An 18,575-nucleotide genomic window follows, 5' to 3' on the forward strand; every position below is an offset into this window, starting at 1 on the left:
GATTTCATATAATTAAATGACTGGGGAAGGAAAAAGTATTTAAGACATGAGGAATCAAAACCTAGGAAATATATCAAAGGCTAGAGTGAGAGTTCCTAATGTGTTGTTAAAATTGAATTTAAGATTTAAGACATCTCTGTAAAATGAAGTTGTCTGTTAGGCAGGTTAGTAAATCACATGTAATTGAAAAACATAATCCTGCTGAACACCACCAAGTTCAATGTTCTCTAAAATTTATGACATATTTTCTCTTTACTGCTGGGCAACAAACCAAATGCAGGCGCAACTGTGGTTTTAAGGTGAATATATTAATATGATCAAATCAAGGAAACAGCCTGCAAAGTTTAACGAGGAGAACCAAGACTCTTCAGAGGTGTGTGTCGTGCGAGCTCCGTGGCTTGATTTGAAAAGGATCAGATGGAGGTTTTTGTAGTTGCTGCCTGTGCAATGTTTTTTCAATCTTTATTTGATTTATGTCCCTAAGTTTTGCAAGGAAGCAGAATTCCGGGAGCGAACACTTATCAGTTTGATGGTGCTCTTCTGCTTTTCGCAGCAAAATTATCACAGGTACAAAATCATGAACAAAACTATAGGCTGAACTTGAAATAAGACTGTTGATTGAACCTGGAACAGGCCAGACTTGGGATATTCCTACATTCAGATGAGGAGTTCCTCTGAAGCGAGAGGTTCCTGACACTTTGAATGCTGTAAGCAAATTTCACAAGAGAAACTTATTGTAAATTCCCCTCCATAAAGCAAAACAAACATTACTTCCTTCACTGCCTGCAACCACAAGGCATAGACATGTTTTCCTGATGATACTCATATGAAGAGTGAAGATTTATTAGAGAAATTTGGTTTAGGAATTTAGAACTGTAGACACTGAAAAGTGCTGGAGGTTTTAATATATCAACCAAATGCTTTTCTTTCTCTATAGAAACTGAGTAACTGAAAATCAATGATTATACATGAACTCTAGTATTACTAACAATAATGTTCCAAGAAACTTGCATTTGTCAAGCTTCACCATGGAAGAAGTCCAGAAACAGCTTTTTGCTTTCATTCATTCTTTTATTTCATTCACTCATTTCATTAATTCTTCCCTTCTTTCTTCATAAAATTATGAATTTCAAGACAGTTTATAATGTTTAAATAAATCATGGATACCTTTTCACAATGCAGTGTGTTTTATTTCCTAGTATGTGATTACAAGGAGAACTAAAATCACTGCTGCTGAATTCTGCTCAGATCATAAATAAGAAAAGTGATGGTCAGTAGCCAAAGTCTTGATTATTTACTTATGGGTAGAGAATGCTACACATCTTGTGGGTTCACAGTAAAGGGTGTGTCCACCTACATCATGTTGGCATATTGTACTTAGAACTAAAAACCTCAAAAGTGATGGTGGTTTTAAATTGTCCCTCAAAGGCAACTGGAATCAACAGGAGAGGAGAATGTAAAAGTATTTTGAAGTGTTTTATGAACATATGGTTCTTGACAGCTTGTTTGGAAGTTCGGTCCATTTAAGTTTCACAAAACATCTTATGGAAGCATAACTTTAAAAATAAGTTTTCTTAATAATTTATTGCATGTTTTGGAGAGCACCAAATCAGAATCAATTTTCACAGGTTACTGATTTTAAAAGTAATGACTGAACTACACACTCATTTTATTTTGCATTTTCCAACCTGACCTTAGACCACAATTTCTGTGATTAACCCTTACAGATTGCAACAGCATCCTGAATACAGAGGAAAATAAGTTAAAACATCTTTCAGTGAGTAGGAGAGGAAATTATACACCTCCAAGCCTGTGTTTTGGATGCCAGCTTGACACCCTGATAGCTTGTTGTCCCCATGGACTTAGTTAACATGAGCCAGATCTCTGCACACATGAACATTTCCTTTAGTCATGGCAGTCCTACAGTATTGCTGTTCTCTCATTCCTGGGATGCCAAGGCTATCTGGGATGTTTATTCAAAGACTAACTTTAATGGGGAACTGTAAGGAAGTAGTTTTACTTTCTCTTTTAATAAACAGACCCTTCCTAGGCCCTAGAGAGGACCATTTATATTATACAGATACAAGCTTGGAGATACAAAGAGATCAGCAGGGTATATAAAGGTCTGCCCTTGAGAAAAAGGATGAGTTTTATTGTGTTCATTCATCAAGCTAAAATATTCTTTAATTATTTCTATTTTAGAATTACAGTAGTCTGGCCATTATCATAGTTAGAAAGATGGTACCAGGAGTGTTAGCCAAAAAATCTCAAGAGTAAGCTGTCTGTGAGGTAGAAAATCACAATATGATTCATAGGAAGACTGAAATTGAGAAACAGTCTGGTGGTAGATGGATTTTACAAGGTAAACGACCTTTCTCATCCATTTAGAAGAATCCTCAGGTTTTTCGTTTTTATTTTTAAGATCCAAGAGAGGTGGGAACACTTTCATATCTTAACAGCTTGTGTGCAGGCTGTTTTGGAGGATATTTTGGCAATGTCAAACAAGCAACATGCTTCAGTTCCTGGGAAGTGTTGAAGGACTGGGGTAGTACATAGGAAAAATGGAGTAATTTGATGAAAGTGGGGCATCTGGCACACGGATAATGGTCTTGCATGTCAAAATACACTATTTTGTGATATGTTTGGAGTCTGGTGTTGTTTCTAATTCCTACCGAAGCCTTGGTTACTCAAAACTGAAAAGAAAGAAAACTTGCAGAGAAAAGGTTTTAGACATAATCGGTAGTGATTTCAAAGAAAAGATGCTAAGAATAAAGAGAGCCCCCTAAAGTGACAATGAATTAACAAAACCTCTTATGTGAGGACAGACAGCTGGAGAGAGGTTGGGTGGAGGGCAGTGGTTACTTCATATCAGATTTCTGAAAGAACTGGCAGCTGAAGCTGCAGGTCCAGCACTTCTAAGGAAGCAGTGAGAAGGGGCAGGAGGGAAAAGGAGGTGATGAATGCTCGTGGAGAAGTCTGAGTATTGGTCTAGGACTCACCAGTGTGAATCATTACTGATTTTTGCTTTAAAAGTAGATAGACAAAAGGAAAGGAGATCAGACGAGGAGGAATAAACTGCTAAAATATTCTGATGGCTAAAAGATTACCAACAGCATCTCTCTAAAAGGAGATGAGGCTACTGCACAGAATCACAGAATCGTTTGGGTTGGAAGGGATCTTCAAAGATCATCTAGTCCAAAACCCTGCCTGGGCAGGGACATCTAAGACTCTAAATTATGTTGCTCAAAGCCCCATCCAGTCTGACCTGGAACAATTCCAAACACAAGACATCCACAGATTTTCTGGACAACCTGTTCAACTGTCTCGCCACCCTCATTGTAAAGAGTTTTTTTCCTTAAGTCCAATCTAAACTTACCATCTTTAGTTTGAAACCCTTGACCCTCATCCTGTCACTGCAGGTCTTGGTCACAAAATATCCCTCTGTATTTCTTATAATCTTGCAAGAATCTCCAAAACCAAAGTACCATAAATGAAATGGATGAAATGTAGTCCAGGAAAAAAGGTTATTTGTTCTGAGAGTGGTAACAAAGAAATCTGCTGCAAGTTCAGATCTGCTGTCTGAAGTGATTGGAAATTAATTTAAGTGTCTCTGAGCTACCAGAGTAATTCAGCGATGGTTTGTGATGTTTGTCCAAGCCTCTACTGAAACCTCCCATGGGAAAGTTCCTACAGAAGAGCTCAAATCAAACCAGAATAGGAAAATGTAAAGTTTGGGAGGTGATCAAGGAATGAAGACTTATTGCCAGGTTTATGCTGTAGAGATATTGCACTGAATAAAGCTCGATCAGTTCTCCAAAGCTGAGTAAATCTGGCAGGTGAGTTCAGTGTTCACTACTTAGGACATCTCCAGTTTTGCTTGCTTTGAGTTTCAGTATCTCTGAGCTGTTTTTCTTTAATTAGCAAAATTAAGAGTTGACTGGTCTCCAGGAATCCATCAGAGGACCGGGATCTCAAGGAGAGGAGAAAAACTGCTGAAGTGGGACTTTATTTTCAGTATTTCATTTACAAAGCCATTGTATTTTTAAGGGGGAAAAAAGAGCAGCTGTGAATAGTTTACTTCTTTACAAGAATATTGCTTATGACATTTCAGTGAAGCCATAACAGGTGATTGAGGAACACCATAATGATGATAAATTGTTATGCAGTTATTCAAGGTACTTAATTTTCTAGGCATTGTTAGAAGTAAATTGAGTAATAGATTAATTGAACATCCAAATTAAAAAATGAAAAGCAACCGGAATAATTATGACAGTGAGTTCAAAAAGAGCTGTGTAAAGCTAATTGTAAAGAAGAAGATTGAAAAGACAAAAAAACTGGCTTGTAAAGTAGTTGGTGAAAAACTATCAGTGAACCTGCAAAGAAATAAATTTCTATTACTTTGATGGATATAGAAGATACCACTTGAATAAAAATTCAGAAAAAATATGCTTCAGCTTGTGGACAATTAAAAAAATGGAAAAGAGATCAGAAGATGTATGTATTAACAAGAGAGGCAAGAAAAATGCTTTGATCAGGCAAGATTTTAATTGCCCAGCAATTAAATGAATCGTACAGTTAAGTGTGTAGAGAATGAGAAATGGAAAATATGCTAATTGTGGTGGAGGAATATTCAGAACAACCTGTGTAGCACAGGCTTGAAGTGTGATTGGTTTGGGGCAGGAAACAAGAAGGGAGTTCAGAATGCACACATTGGGCTTTCTTTCTCTGGGTTCTGACATTTGTGAGCTTTTGTTTTATTTCATATGAAAAAATAACACATGTTTGGAACTGGAGGCCGCGGATGCCGTAAATGAGGCAGTCATTTCACTGGCTGTGTTGTACTTGGGATCAGACTCTTTTTTACTGATGAACTGTGTCATTTCACTGGACCATGATGTCTTCTCTGTAGAAGTGCACTTGTTCTCTCCTGTAGTTTCAAGTTTGTACTTGATTAAGATAAACTGGATGTTTCTGCTTTAGTTTTGTATTTTACTTAAAGCAAAATTTTCCAAGTGTTCTTCCCCCACCCCGTGTATTTTGACTCATTGGTTAAGGCCAGTGTGACCTACCATCAGTAGAAGTTCTCAGGCAAACAGATGTTTTGAGGGGAGGGAAGTAGGTTTCATTTTCACTGTTCATTCTGAAGTAGTCTTTTATTTCATCAAGGAAGCAGAAGTGAATTAACAACTGCAAAGAACATAAATCCAGCTCAATAAGCCTTGTAATTCTGAAATTAATAGCTTCCAACTGTCAAAACCTCGACAGTACAAGCAGAGACCAGAACAGACAGATTTGTATGAAGAAACACACGCTTTGACTGAAGTGCTCTCTTTCATGTTCTCTCATTTTTTCCTTTTTAGTCTCTCTCTCTCAAATTTGACAGCTAATTGTCTATTTTTTAGCATAAGAGATTTTTTTCCCTCCATTCTGTGATTTTTCTTAGCCTGTCACATCTCCCCATTGTCCCTTCAGTAAAACAATATCAGAACTAGATTTTACTTTTGGGGTTTTTTTAATTTATTTTCTATCCCAGACCTTTGGATTAAGCAATCATAAAATTTAATTTCATTTGGTTGATTTGAATCATTAATTGATTTTGTTTTACAAAGGAAGCCAGTCAAGCAAAACCTTTCCTGAGCTGTGATTCTGTGTACTTATTCAGACTGTATACTCAATAGGGAGCTTAGACTTTTTATTTAATGTCTGTTTCCTCACTAAGCAGAAATTCAGGCTCACTTCAGTAACATTTCTGATTACCTGTGGATACATTAGAAGAAGTTTCAGAAGGAGAAGGGCTATTTTTTTTTCCCGTCTTAGGATATAAAGGAGGAACTGAGCAAATGTATTCTGTAGGATGGATTTGTACAAAAGGACTTTCATCAAGTGATACTCAAGTTCGTTTTTATTACTCATTACATTTTTTATGGTATTGTATGAAGTTGTGGCTCAATAATATCAAACACCTACAGAGCTGTTACAGAATTTCTATATCAAGGCCAGACACATGAGATGAAATAAGGAAGAATCTTAATTTAAAATGGTAGTAGGATATAGAAAGGGTAAAATGTCTCGGCAGTATCTGGAATTACACAGAGAAATAATTGGTTGCCTCATGTGAAACTTTGGGAAAGAAAAAAAGGCAGCAGCAGCAATCCTCAATAATTAAAAGCAGTGTTCAAGGATAATTACATTTCTGTTGTTTGATAAAGAGTCAACTGTCAGTTTTCTGAGTGAAAGATGGGGTTAGGTTGTTCAAGTTAAAGGAAAAACCCAGGTATTAGAGGAGTTGGAGACCATAAATCAGAAACTTCAGAGCAGCAGCGGGTGCCACAAGCCTCAAATGGTTCTGGTTGGAAGCCTTCCAACAGTGCTCCCAGCTGTGGGAGCATTTAGCAAATTTGTTTTAGCAGGACATGAAGTCTCAGAGTTGGTTTGATGCTGCACACAAACTCCAGACTGCAGCTGGAGCACTGCTGAGCAGGGAGATCAGCAGCTCAGATCTGTCAGGGCTTCTTGTCTTGGGCTTTGCCCTACTCAGAACTCGGACTGGTAGACAGTAAAACATGGCTTTGCACATGAGATCACTTGACTTCAGAACCCTTGTTTGAGATGAGGCATATTTATAACTCCTTCACTGCGCCCAGAAATTCAGGCCCATGTATAGACCCCTCAAAACAGGAGATGACCCCACAAGGATGAGTGTCCACACTGCCCTGCCTAGTGAGTTTCTTCATGGTGTTTAACTCCCCAAAACTGCATCACCTCTTGCTTTGCTGTCACAGGTTTTCCCATGTATGCTTCACTTCCAGAAAGAAAACATCCAGGTTTCTCTCAAATAGCCAAATAGTGGTTGTGAAAGAAAGAAAATGAAAAATTAAGTGAGAAACATAATCTAAGTTTTGAGATGGGGATGAAAATAAGATCAGTGAACAGTTATCAATTGTAGTGAACATCCTGAGCTTTGCCTGTTAAAGAGTCCAAATGACCTCTTCTGCTTTCCTAGTGACTGTAATTTTGTATAACTTACTGGAAAGACCAGTGAGTTTCTAAACATCTGTTCCTATTGAAGGTATTAATCAACAATGTGCTCACCATTCACTAATTATCAACTATTTTTGTTAAACATTTCAACTGTACTTGAAGGAAATTATTTGTTGTTCATGGGTGCTTGGTAGATAGTGCTTTGTATTGTCTGAATATTGCTTTAAATTAATCTCATCACATGAAATGTACATCTTTATGTTATTTAATTCAGAAGTTGACTGCAGAAGGTGTCTCAATATGATTTTGTTTGGAGAGCCTTTTGTAAACTTATTGAACTCCGTCTGAGATCCTTGCTGCGAATAGGAATTTCAAGATTAAATTTATTTGTGACTCATTTCCAGCCCTTTTGTTCTCATGTCAATATTGTTCTTTAGTTTAAATAGCTTTTCTCAGTCTCTGATGTTTGCCTTTTATCACTCTTGCTCTTTCTTTTGTGCATCTCCAGACAGCAGTCAGGACTAACTCTCCCAGTCTCTTTGATAGCACAAGGGTTTTTTTATTTCCCACCCCACAATTATCTCAGTAGCCTTTGTCTGTGTCTGGTGTAAAGTGTGTTTTTTGTTTTCTTAGATCTGGTTGACAAGCTTAGATCTTCAGTAGCATTGTTCCTGACACGGGTCCTTAATGATCTCTGCCTTAAAGTGAGTCTGTGCTTTCATTTCCACGACTCTCTGTTGTCCCTTATTAACCACCAAAGTTATAGTGAATATTTAGTATTTCACAGAACATGATGTAAGCTATTGAAACCAACGTTGCCTCCTCACAAACACGAGTTTGAAAGAGGCAATGATGGAGTAAATCCAGCTCGTTAAACCTTCTGGCTCATATCAAAGTTTATGTATTAAGACCAATGTAACACAGTGTTCAGCAAGTTGCTGCCGTCTCTCTAATGTATCTCTCATAGGATCTTAAATGTCTAAGGTGGATAATAATGTAGTCACTTTAGGTAAATGCAAAACAATTAAACCACTAAAACTTTTAGAAGTTAATTTTGATTAAATTACACGTTTCAGGTTCTCAGCTCCATGACCAATAGTGTAATAAAGCAGTGTGAGGCCTTACTGGCTGGAAATGCAGCAGTTGTTCGGAACCCCAGACATACAGATGAATTTCAAGTTTAGGTTAGTTTTTATTACACTATAATCACATTTTTGGGAAGGTTGTAGCGCACTTCATGCAGTCCTTTGGGATCAGTAGTACTCAGAAATCCCTACACAACCAGTACATACTCCACAAAGGTAAAAAACACGCTGGGATGACACAAATCAAGGAATAAAAATGCAGCAGTACAGGATTGTTGGCTTGTGAGGAATTGTTTTGGCTTTCTGGCTGTCACAGTATGTGGTTTTGTGCAGGGGGTCTGTTGAGAAAGCTGTGCATGATTCAGACAAGTAAAAACGAGCAGAGGGGACAGGACTGTGACATGCAGTGACACATGTCTGATAGGGGAGGCAGCTTGTCACAGAGGTTGGTGATGATAATCTTGAAGCTGTTTTTCAGAAGGCATGGTGGCAGACAATGAAATTCTTCTGTTATTTTCAGAGAGTAAAAAAAAAAACCAGCAACTTGATCATCCTGCAGAATTAACCTGCACAGGTTCCCTCCTGTTCTTGTAACAAAATGTTTCTTAGGCAAGGTATTGGGTGAGATTATGAACAGCTCTTTATATCATCATTCTGAATCGTTCTTGTTCTCCTTTAAAGTGTCTTTTGCATTCCCTTAGTGCTGGAAACTTGGTAACAATCCAGTTGTTTTACCTAATTTATGTAAAATACCACAGATGGCATTTACCTCTGTCATTCATCTGGAGTTTCAGACTGCAGAGCTGTTTGTTTGCCACAGAGTGCCATGACAATCAGCAAACCTTTAGTCAAATTAAGTTGGATGGTTTGATGATATGAACTCAGCAGAAAATTGTTACATGTCTAAATGTAAAGATTTAAAGGGACCAAAAAATTGCAGAAAATCAGAGATGTTATTTAGCCCAGGAACTACATTTTATTCACATTTTATTGTCTGTAATTACTAAAATGTTGCTCCCTTGGACTTTGAAAGCAGATTGTCTGTGCCTTCAGTTATCTCATATTATAGTTTACTTTTCTAATTATAAACTCTCTCTATTCTGTATGGGTAGTGGACATTTCTCAGTTACACAGATACCAAATGTGACCCTTGAATGTTCAGTTATTTTCTTCATTCATGAAAGATCATGCTAAGAACATGCATATTCCTGTATGCCAGTATCTTTTGGATACCATTGGGTAATACCATACACAAACTTGCAGTAATGAAGTCTTTGAACTACCTTTGGGAAGGAGCTTTAAACTGAAATACTGTGATGATGACTCCTGTGCCTTTCCTGACATGCTAAAATCTAGAGAGGAGGCTGCAGGAACAGGTTTTCTGAGATAGCACTGACAAAACAGGAGATGGAAGTGCAGGTTCAGATATTTCCAGTGCTAAAGTAGAATTGCCCTGAGCATTTCACTAGAAATTAAGTTTGAGTACACGGTATCTGGCAATTAATAGCACAGTATCTTTATAAGCAGTGATTTGTGATTAGTCTTTAACTATCATTACTTCATATTCTGATGGCAAACTGAATTTAATAAAGTTTGCAAACACTGGAAAAAACACAAGTAAATATTTTACTCAGTAAAATATGACTCGTATGTAATAATGTCTGGGAGAAAAGTCACTGGAGATTCTTTCTGTTTTGAAACAGGGATTAAAGTGAATCCAAGTTATCTTGCTATTCATTAAGTAGCTCACTCCTGCTCCATCATAAATAATAAATGATATGATGGGAAGACTCATCATTGTTAGTGAAATTTGAATATCAGCAAGTAAGTTAGTAGATACAAATAAAAATGAGCCATAGTCAGCATAAAATGTCTTTAAAACTTTTGAAAGCTGTATGGTGAAAATCAGGGTTAGATACCTTCTGCTTCCTAAAAATATGGAAGTTACTGAGCTCTACCTGGAGAAATGTTTCCTAATTTTCCCAGCTGACGCCATAAAACCCCAGCTGAGACCCCTACCCCAATTTTTGGTGTTGAACATCTTAGAACTTATGGGGGCAATTCTGGGAAGATAAAAGGATGGTGCTGTCAGTAGAAATACATCTTTCTTTCTCCTCTCTTCCTATCCTCTCCTTTTCAATCTTGTCTGGAGGTCTCTTACTGAAGCCAAATGATATTTGTGATTTGGAAGATGTGTGGATTAAAATATTGTAGGCTCTGCTGGATGCCTGAAAGCACAAATGACACCAGGAAATTTATACTTTACTCTGCTAATTGTTGGAAAATACAAGCCCTTGATTGGTATGCAATTAGAAGTGTAACATTCTGTTAAACATATCACACAGCATATGGCATGTTAGTAGCAAATCCTCTAATTTAAAATGAAAAACCAATATGCAGTTCTCCTATTACAAATTTTTGAAGGCAATCAAAATTTACCATTTGTCTAAATGTCGGGAGGGGGAAGCCATCCTTCATTATTTTGGTAATCTAAATTTGGTTTATGTTTGATAAAATTTCTATTCTCTAACAATGAACAAATATAAAAGAGGAAAAGCTAGAATACAGGTAAATGTGCCATTACTCCAACTAATCAAAACTATGTCTTTTATTTAAAAAAAAAATTGAATAACATTACCACATCTGATTTGATTCAAACAAGTTTATAGTGCTGAAACAAAAATGTATTTGCAGAACCTCGGGGAAAAAAAATCAAAGTCCCATGGGTGGAATTCATTGATGGGCAATGGGATTGTTCACTGGTTTGTCAGTTGAAAATATAGAATGGCTCCATAGACAGATGTTCCTTTCTTTAACAACCTCAGTGCTTTGAAGGTTTGATACACCCTTTTGATGCATATTCTCTGATCACCTTCTATTTGGTGGCCTGTTTTGGGATAACATGTTCACATATCTATGAAGGTGTTGCAAGAAGTTCCTTCCTGTTGGAAGCTGAAGTCTTGCTTGTGTGGGCCCAGGGCTTAGTGGTACTTAGAATATGTGCTGTCAGCCCATTTATGAGGTTGATTGTTACTTGGCATGGTTGGTTCATGGAAAGGTGGCCTGGTAGTCCAGGCTAAAGCAGGAGCTTGTAAACTGCTTCTGAGGATGGAAAAGTTTGGATGTGCTGGGTTACTGTGTGTTTTCCAATCCGATTAATTTTGGAGGGGACTGCATTTCACTGATTGACTGCACACACACCACCAATTGTATCAGAGAAGTTTAAAAATCTCTGAGTGCCTGAGACACAGTTTTGTTGACAGAGTATTCGGCAAGCTTGTATTTTCTAATATTTGTAGATGGCCAATTTATCTCACATTTGGCAAGTAGTGTTTATCTTTTCCCTTGAAGTTTCTGACTTCCTGGTCAGTCTTTCACTGGTGCCATGTTAGGATAACTCATCACTTTAAAAATGTGCCTTATTTCTACTTTAATTACATCTTGTCTCCGATCCTTTTCCCATGACATGGTGTTTGTGAGACATCAGTCCAATGGTGTATTTGCCAGTGTTTCTCAAAGTAACTTCCTAAGGCTGGGTTTATTATTTATCCTGAAGTGGTAAGTGGGATTCCCATTCTGCTGATTTTGTCCCTGACTTTGTCCCCCTCCTACCTCAGTCCCCAAATGTGGCTCGTTTGTAGCACAGCCGAGCGTTACAGAGTCACAGCCCAGCCCTGGCAGGATTTGTGGCCCCATCTTAAACCAGGCAGGGGAGGAAATTTTTCTGCTCCAGCAGAAAACTGATCATTTGTTATGCTCAAGTACTGACATCAGTTTTGTTGTGACTTTGTTCTTCATTTTGACATTGCATTATACAGTCAATTTGGCATTGAACTGGAGAAAATGAGAGTACTAGGAAGCCGATTCCTCAAACTATTAATTTTATATCAAAGACAGCTCTCCAAAATGTTGCATGGAAGGGGGGAGGGAGTCCTTTTTCGTTCTACTTTACTCACCAAATTACACAGTTACTTTAGAAATCTTAAATCTAGTAAATTTAAAATCAGCTTGTGCTACAAAGCCCGAGGTTTGGTATCGGTTGTTCCTGTTGTGTGTTGTAGTCACTAATCCTTTTAATGAAGAGCTTTTAGCATTGAAGAGATTCTATTTATAGTAAAGCCATTAGAGCATAAAGCTTCTCATTGCTATTCTGCGGCATGGAGCTGTAATATTTGTCAGTGGAGGAAAGATATTTTTAGCTGCAGCATTGAAAACCGAGGCTGAAAGGTCAAGAATCCTCGCGGGGATATGTTCTGCTACATCAGTGCTATCACACAGCTGCTGTTTACTCTCTTATCGCTCTTCAGTAATAAGAAGATTTTTTTTATTGTGACACTAAAGGTATAAAGCATCAAAAGGATTTTGCGCATGAAATGAATACTCAGGGAAAGGATGATGTGTCCAATCACGTTAAATGTTCTGCTTCTCTTTAAGTGAATGATTTTATTTTCCCAAAGACTGTCTCAATAGCTATTCTTCAAAAGATTCATTCTAGGAAAGGGTTTTTTTATTTTTTATTTTTTTTTTTTATTATCAAAAGGGATGAGACCTAATGTGAGCACAAGACAATGTGCTGGAGTAGTGAAGAATTTCAAGCACACACTATTTCTGCCTGACATCTACACCATTCACTTCCTTAGCAGAGTGTTCTGCATGAACGGGAGACATGATAGCAATGTGTAGTTTGCCAGAGGAAAAAGAGCCTGGAGATTTCTCCTGGTAATTTGAGGAACAGAGTTGTGGGTGGTGGTGATTATATCTGGGACAGGACAGCTTGTAGCACCCTGGATAGGTACTCAGTGAGCACAAAAAGATCATGTGGTCCTATTGAAACAGGATATGATAGATGGCATGTGAAAGGGAGAGGGGAGAAAGGAGGGGGGGAAAAAGGGGATAATTATAGGAATACAAGGCTGCATATATTAGCTGAGTGTACAATGTGAAGGCTTCAGAGGGTTTTCTAATATCTTTATATAAAAATCAGGGGGGGAAAGAGATTAATTGCCACATTGGGAAAATTAGGACTGTATGATCAAAGGGAAGGCAGAGAAGAAATGGCCTGTTGACAGATGGCTTATAAAAATGAAAAGATTTTTCAGAGGATATGAGTTTGGAGTTTTGTGCTGCTTGGGGAGACACAGTCACAGTCATCATATTTTAATAATAATAAGCTGCTATATAATCCTTTTTATTCACCAAACATTTTGTAGCATAAGAAAAGTATGAGTAAAATAATACACTGATAGGTACGGTTTCTTCTCAAGGTATAATGAAATTAATTGTACTTCTCTAAGAATTTATTCAAGGACTTGCTGCTGGAGGTTGTTCTTATCTTCTAACACATGGAGTCCATTATCCCTTACCTTTTAAAACAGTTTCTTTCATATCAGGAAATTATTTTAATTCTACTCTTTCTGCATACCCAAACCATTTTTTAACACCATCTTTTCCAAGCTTTCTGTATAGGCAGTATTTGGTTTAATCCATGTGGTTGTAACTGCTGAGTTGTTCCCTCTGCAAGAATGGTACCAGGCAGCAGCACAGAGTGAACACACATTAATAGGCAGCTCCTGTCCTCAGTACATAAATAAACCAAAAGTTGAAGGACTGTCAAAAAAGAATTGAAGAAACTGAAGGGATCTCAAATCTACAATTATTTTCTCTTATAATTGAATGAGATTTAGGTAAATGGGCATTGGCTGAAGGGAGTGACAGAGAAATGGAGGGTATGGCTTTGTGAAAAGACAAGACAGTAATGGCTTGTTCCTTTCAGATTTGCCAGGTGTTACTTAGTCCCATTATCTCTCATCTCTCACTCTGATGTGAAGGAAGCTCAGTGCAAGTATGTGAGATATGTACAGGGTATGTGGGATAGAGGAATTTATTCTGAGCTCTTGACTTCATGATGTGTATATAGACACATTTTCTTAATGAAAGAGAAATTTTATAAACATCACTGATGGATTTAATATATTGGGAGAACTGGTAACTCCTGGGATTTTGATGGTAGCACAAAGATTTCTTTCAAAAGAAAGAATCCAGGATGTTTTTTGTTTCTTTCTGTAACCACTGGACTACAAAAGGAATCAGCAGAGAATGTGGTAAAAAATTACGTAAACTCATAATCCATGATCTCAACTGCAAATAAATAAGTTATTTGTTTATAGCTTTCACAGCTTGAAGCAGTAGTCATGGTCTTTGTGGAAGAAAGTAAGTTCTAGGTCACGGACTGATAAAATAGTGTTTAAATTGATTGGTGATATTTTCTGTGAAAGTGCATGTGACTTTGCTGTTCTAGCTACTGGAGTGTTGCTGTGTATGAGTTTTCCTCAGCCCCCCTAGTTGATCTTGATGCTTTTTATACTCATTAGTCCTGTGCAGTCCCATGTAGGTTTGCATTCTCTCTTGTTTCTCAGGCTGTTTAACTCTTGTTAGGGCTTAGACCAGCTGTAATTACTTCAGTGGTTGTGTCTTTGTCTTTGTTACAATTTTACAATCACTATGACATCCTTTTTTTTCCACCCCATGGTTGCTCTTTTCATAATTAGCTGTTCACATACTACCTAATTTGCTTTATTAGACAAATGTTCCTGGGAGAAACAAAGGTTTGTGTTTTTTTTTTTTAATTTTTTTACCATTGGTGGGTTTGGTTGGTGAAAACAAAGGCAGATCTTTTGGAGTCTAATGTGCTAATGTTCCTCTTTGCTTGTGCCTTGGCATGAAGCCGGAGGCTGGTAAATTTGCTATCTATTGACATTCAACTTTGCTGTAAATTTGTAAAATTCAATGCAAGGCAGTTACTAAAACCCTTTGTTATCATTAAATTCTTCCCTGGCTCTCTTCCTTGTGCAGAGATAGGTTAAAAATAATTACAAAGTAGAGACATGTTGGCCTTTATTGACATGGAGTCAATGAACATGCAGCAGTTGACAGTTACCTTTTACTACTTTCATATTTTCACTTTAAATACATAGTTTCTGTGAAAGAGTGGAAATGTCAAAGCTGTATCTGTAGTAAAGACAAAAATACTTGCCTATAATTACTGTTCTCTGATTTTTTTTTCTGAGACAGGTTTTATCTGCTCTCCTTTCTGCTGTATCTGAGACTTGTATATTCTTGTCTTGATTTGTTTGTTAACCAAAGGGGAATTTTTATCTTCCTACTGGCATGTTTTGAGATTTATTGTGTGATTGCCTCTAATTTCAAACTTGGCAAATCTTATGAAATATGGAAATGTGACCTCGTCGTGACCTCCTATACCTACGTTGCATTTTGCAGTGATGCCCCTGGCATGTTTGATGGCCCTGCAGGTCCTTTTATTTGCAGTCTGGCATCACAAAATGGATTTGGCTCCTGGCTGCTGTATGAAAGGATTAACGATTCCTGACACAGCTGAAGTTTCAGTTTAGGAATCTCAGTTTAAAATCTCCTTGCAACAACTGAAATATCAGAGGTTGAGTCTCTCTGGGAGGTGTGTGGAGACCAGGGCAAAACTGTGTGTGTGCATTGGGGAGGTGTCATCTTTTCGACAGCACTTTGTTGGCTGGTACAGAGCAGTATCTGGAGAGTTCAGTTTATCTGCTTGAGCTAATCTGTGACTCGGGTTTATTGTATATCCAGAGCCTGTGCTGTAGGTCCAGTTCAAATTAAAACAAAGTACAAGGCCTTGGCGTTTCACTCCGTCTGAAGTGGCCGTTGTTGATGGTTGGGAACACTTTTGCAACGCTGCAGGCAGTGGTTAACATTTTAATTGTCCTGTCCTTTAAATTTGCTCATTTTGGGAGTCTTGTCGATGCTAATGCTGTCTCCCTAATACAAAGCTGGGATGACTTGTGATTCCAGTCCTATTTGTTAAGTGGATGTATTTTATTTGCAACTAATGACTTGCTGCTGGTGGATGGTAAATTTAACTGCTGACTTGTTTTATTATCTGTTTAAAGCTCTCGTGAATCTCTGAAAGAGTCTTAAGACACATTTTTGCTGTGGTTTCCTGCTTGTGGCTGGACGTCATTCAAGATTTGTAAGGAATTAAGAACTATAGGTAGCCTTGTCTGACTGCATCTCTCTCTATGTAGCATTTCAGGATTTGGGATCCAGTGCAATTCATGTTAACAAAATCTAAATTGGGATACTTCAGGGTAAAACATTTCTGGAAATAAACTTTGTTGCTCTTGTTGTCAATTAAATGACTAAGTCTCAGTGTAAAATCTTCCCCTTTGTTCAAGATTCTCACTTGTGTGTTGTTGACATGCTGGAAATGTAGATAAGATGTGATAAAAGGTACTGCTACTATTGCCTGCCCACATATGTAATTTGTTTGCTGCATAAACACCTACAGGCTTGTTCCATACAGAAACCTAAGTAGCTACACAGAAACATGTACTGGTTTTGTTAATTCACAGAATTTTTCTTGTTCTGTTTAAGATAAATATAGATAAATAAGTCAAGACTTCATTAGGGAAAACCATGTTTCTGCCAAGTTGCATTACAGTAGCCCAAAAAAATTCCTTCCAAAACATTCCTCGACACTTCTGAAGAGAATACCTGTGACTTCTAAATAATCAGTCTGTTCCTAGGGAGTAAAAGTTGAGGATTGAAGGATAATTTTGCCTTTTTACCCAATAACTCTGAGTCTAGGAACTGTACAATGAATAATTTAGATGGATTTTTAAAAACAGGGAAGGAGAACGTAGGTATGGTGTGAGGGATCCAAAGCCTATGAAAATGTGTAATTTGTACATGATGCTTTGCATCTAAGAACAAAGTAAAATATGAGCTAGAACCATGACTCTCTAAGCAGATAGCATCTTTGATAACTGAAGTGTCTAACTAGTTCACAGAAGAAGATGTTGCAAAATGCTCCTGCAGAACTGCTGGAGCTCCTCTTTCATACTGTACATGTCTGAAGAAATGCATCATTATCAGTCTCTGCAACTGCATTGCTGACAAAGGCTCCAGTGGAATTTTGATAATTAAATGAGAAAGTCTTTTTAGCTGCAGAAGCAAATTCTGTCTTCCCCATTTTATCTGGTTGCCTTCCTGAACTCCTTCTCCCACATCAGCTTTCCAGTTCAGCTTGTACTCATATGCTCTCTGGCATCTCCCTCATTTTTCTTGGCTTGTGCCGTCCTCCCGCGCTGACAGAGCTCAAGTCTTGTCATTCCCATTCTCTCTCAGGATTCGTGGGATGATGTGGAAGATCTCATCCCTTCTGGCTCCAGATTAGAATTCCTGAAACAGTCAAATGGGGATCTTTCTCTGAGGGCAGGATGAACTTCTGACTTTCCTCTTCTGGCCAACATTATGTTTAAAAGGCTGGAAGATGACTTGGAAATGCCTTTTTTTTTTTTTTTTTTAGTTTATATTTTTTAAGTACAAACCTTGGAGAACTTGATGCTGCAGAATGGTAGGTATAACTCTAGGTAAAAAGTTTGTTGTAACTTTTAAATTGTCCAACTGCACTGGTATAAGAAGGCCGTTTTTTTTCGCTCTGTTGCTTACCTCTTGTGAATTTATGATGCTGTTTTTCTGAGAACACCAAAATGTTTTTTATCATCATATCCCTGTGAGAAGCATAATGTGCATATTACATATAGACAGATTGAGAAGAGATCATTACTTTGCCTCGGGCTACAAAATAAGACAGTAATATAGTGGGAAGCTCAGTCTCGCAGTCTCCTGATTTAACCAGTGAATGACTCATTATACTGGCGTGAAAAACACCAGGAATGAATGGTGGTGAATAAAGCTTAGGAAATGATTGGTCAGAACTGTGTCTCCTATTCAGGGTTTTTAATAACCTGTGACTTTCACACCAGTTTTGAAATTAAACTAAAAGTATGTGAGTATATTTTGCTTCTGGCAATATCCCTGATAATAAGCAAAGCAAATGGTTTTTCCACTGAATTACTTCTAGTATCTTTATTTACACGTCAGTGTGTCACAGTGGTCCTTTCACTTGTAGTTTGGCTGTTCGGCAGATCTTGTTTTGTTACTCCCTTTAGCTGCCACTGGCTTGTCAATGAGGTGGCATCAGGCTTATGTCCTTCGGAACGTGAAGACTTCTAAATATCCTCCTCGGCATCACAGCAACATTTCTGTCCAAAGACCTTCCTGATCCTGGAATTGCAAGAAGTCACTTCTAGGAAGAGGTTTTATTTTTAATTGCAGATAGAGCCTCCACAAATCTCTGCTCAGTTTGTTCCAATTCACTATCAGGGCTCAGAGGAACTTGAGATAGGAAGTGTCTTCCTGATCCTGCAAACTCCAGTTTTTCTTCTCTTTCCTCAAGTGTAGTTTGAGGAACTTTTTTCTTCATGTAAGATAAGGGCTGCTACAGTCTTTGTGCATTCTCCACTTCCCATTTGTGTACTGGGTTTTGGCTCCAGTGTTTGTTTAGCTGTCGGGTAAGTCAAATTAAGCAGCTGATCTCTCTGAAAACAGTTTCCTCCCTCACTATCAAGTCTTCCTCCAGACTATTTCCTCAATTATATTTTGTATTTTCACTAC

At 37.8% G+C, this 18,575-nt stretch overlaps 1 protein-coding gene across 3 annotated transcripts in view; it reads left to right on the top strand.

The window, feature by feature from the left end:
• Window positions 1-18,575, top strand: part of TRAPPC9 (trafficking protein particle complex 9) — a 456,935-nt gene that overhangs the window by 217,460 nt on the left and 220,900 nt on the right. The window contains exon 22 of one of the 3 annotated variants that reach the window (XM_029959343.1): window positions 16,007-16,247. The exons of the other annotated variants lie outside the window; for them this stretch is intronic. Within the exon in view, the coding sequence (XP_029815203.1) occupies window positions 16,007-16,023 (17 nt within the window). The 3' untranslated portion in view covers window positions 16,024-16,247. Of the gene's footprint in view, window positions 1-16,006; window positions 16,248-18,575 lie in introns of those variants that run through there. 3 annotated transcript variants of the gene reach the window in all.

Source organism: Manacus vitellinus, unplaced genomic scaffold (genome assembly GCF_001715985.3).
Source record: "Manacus vitellinus isolate BGI_N305 unplaced genomic scaffold, ASM171598v3 scaffold_1_pilon, whole genome shotgun sequence".
Classification (NCBI taxonomy): Eukaryota; Metazoa; Chordata; class Aves; order Passeriformes; family Pipridae; genus Manacus; species Manacus vitellinus.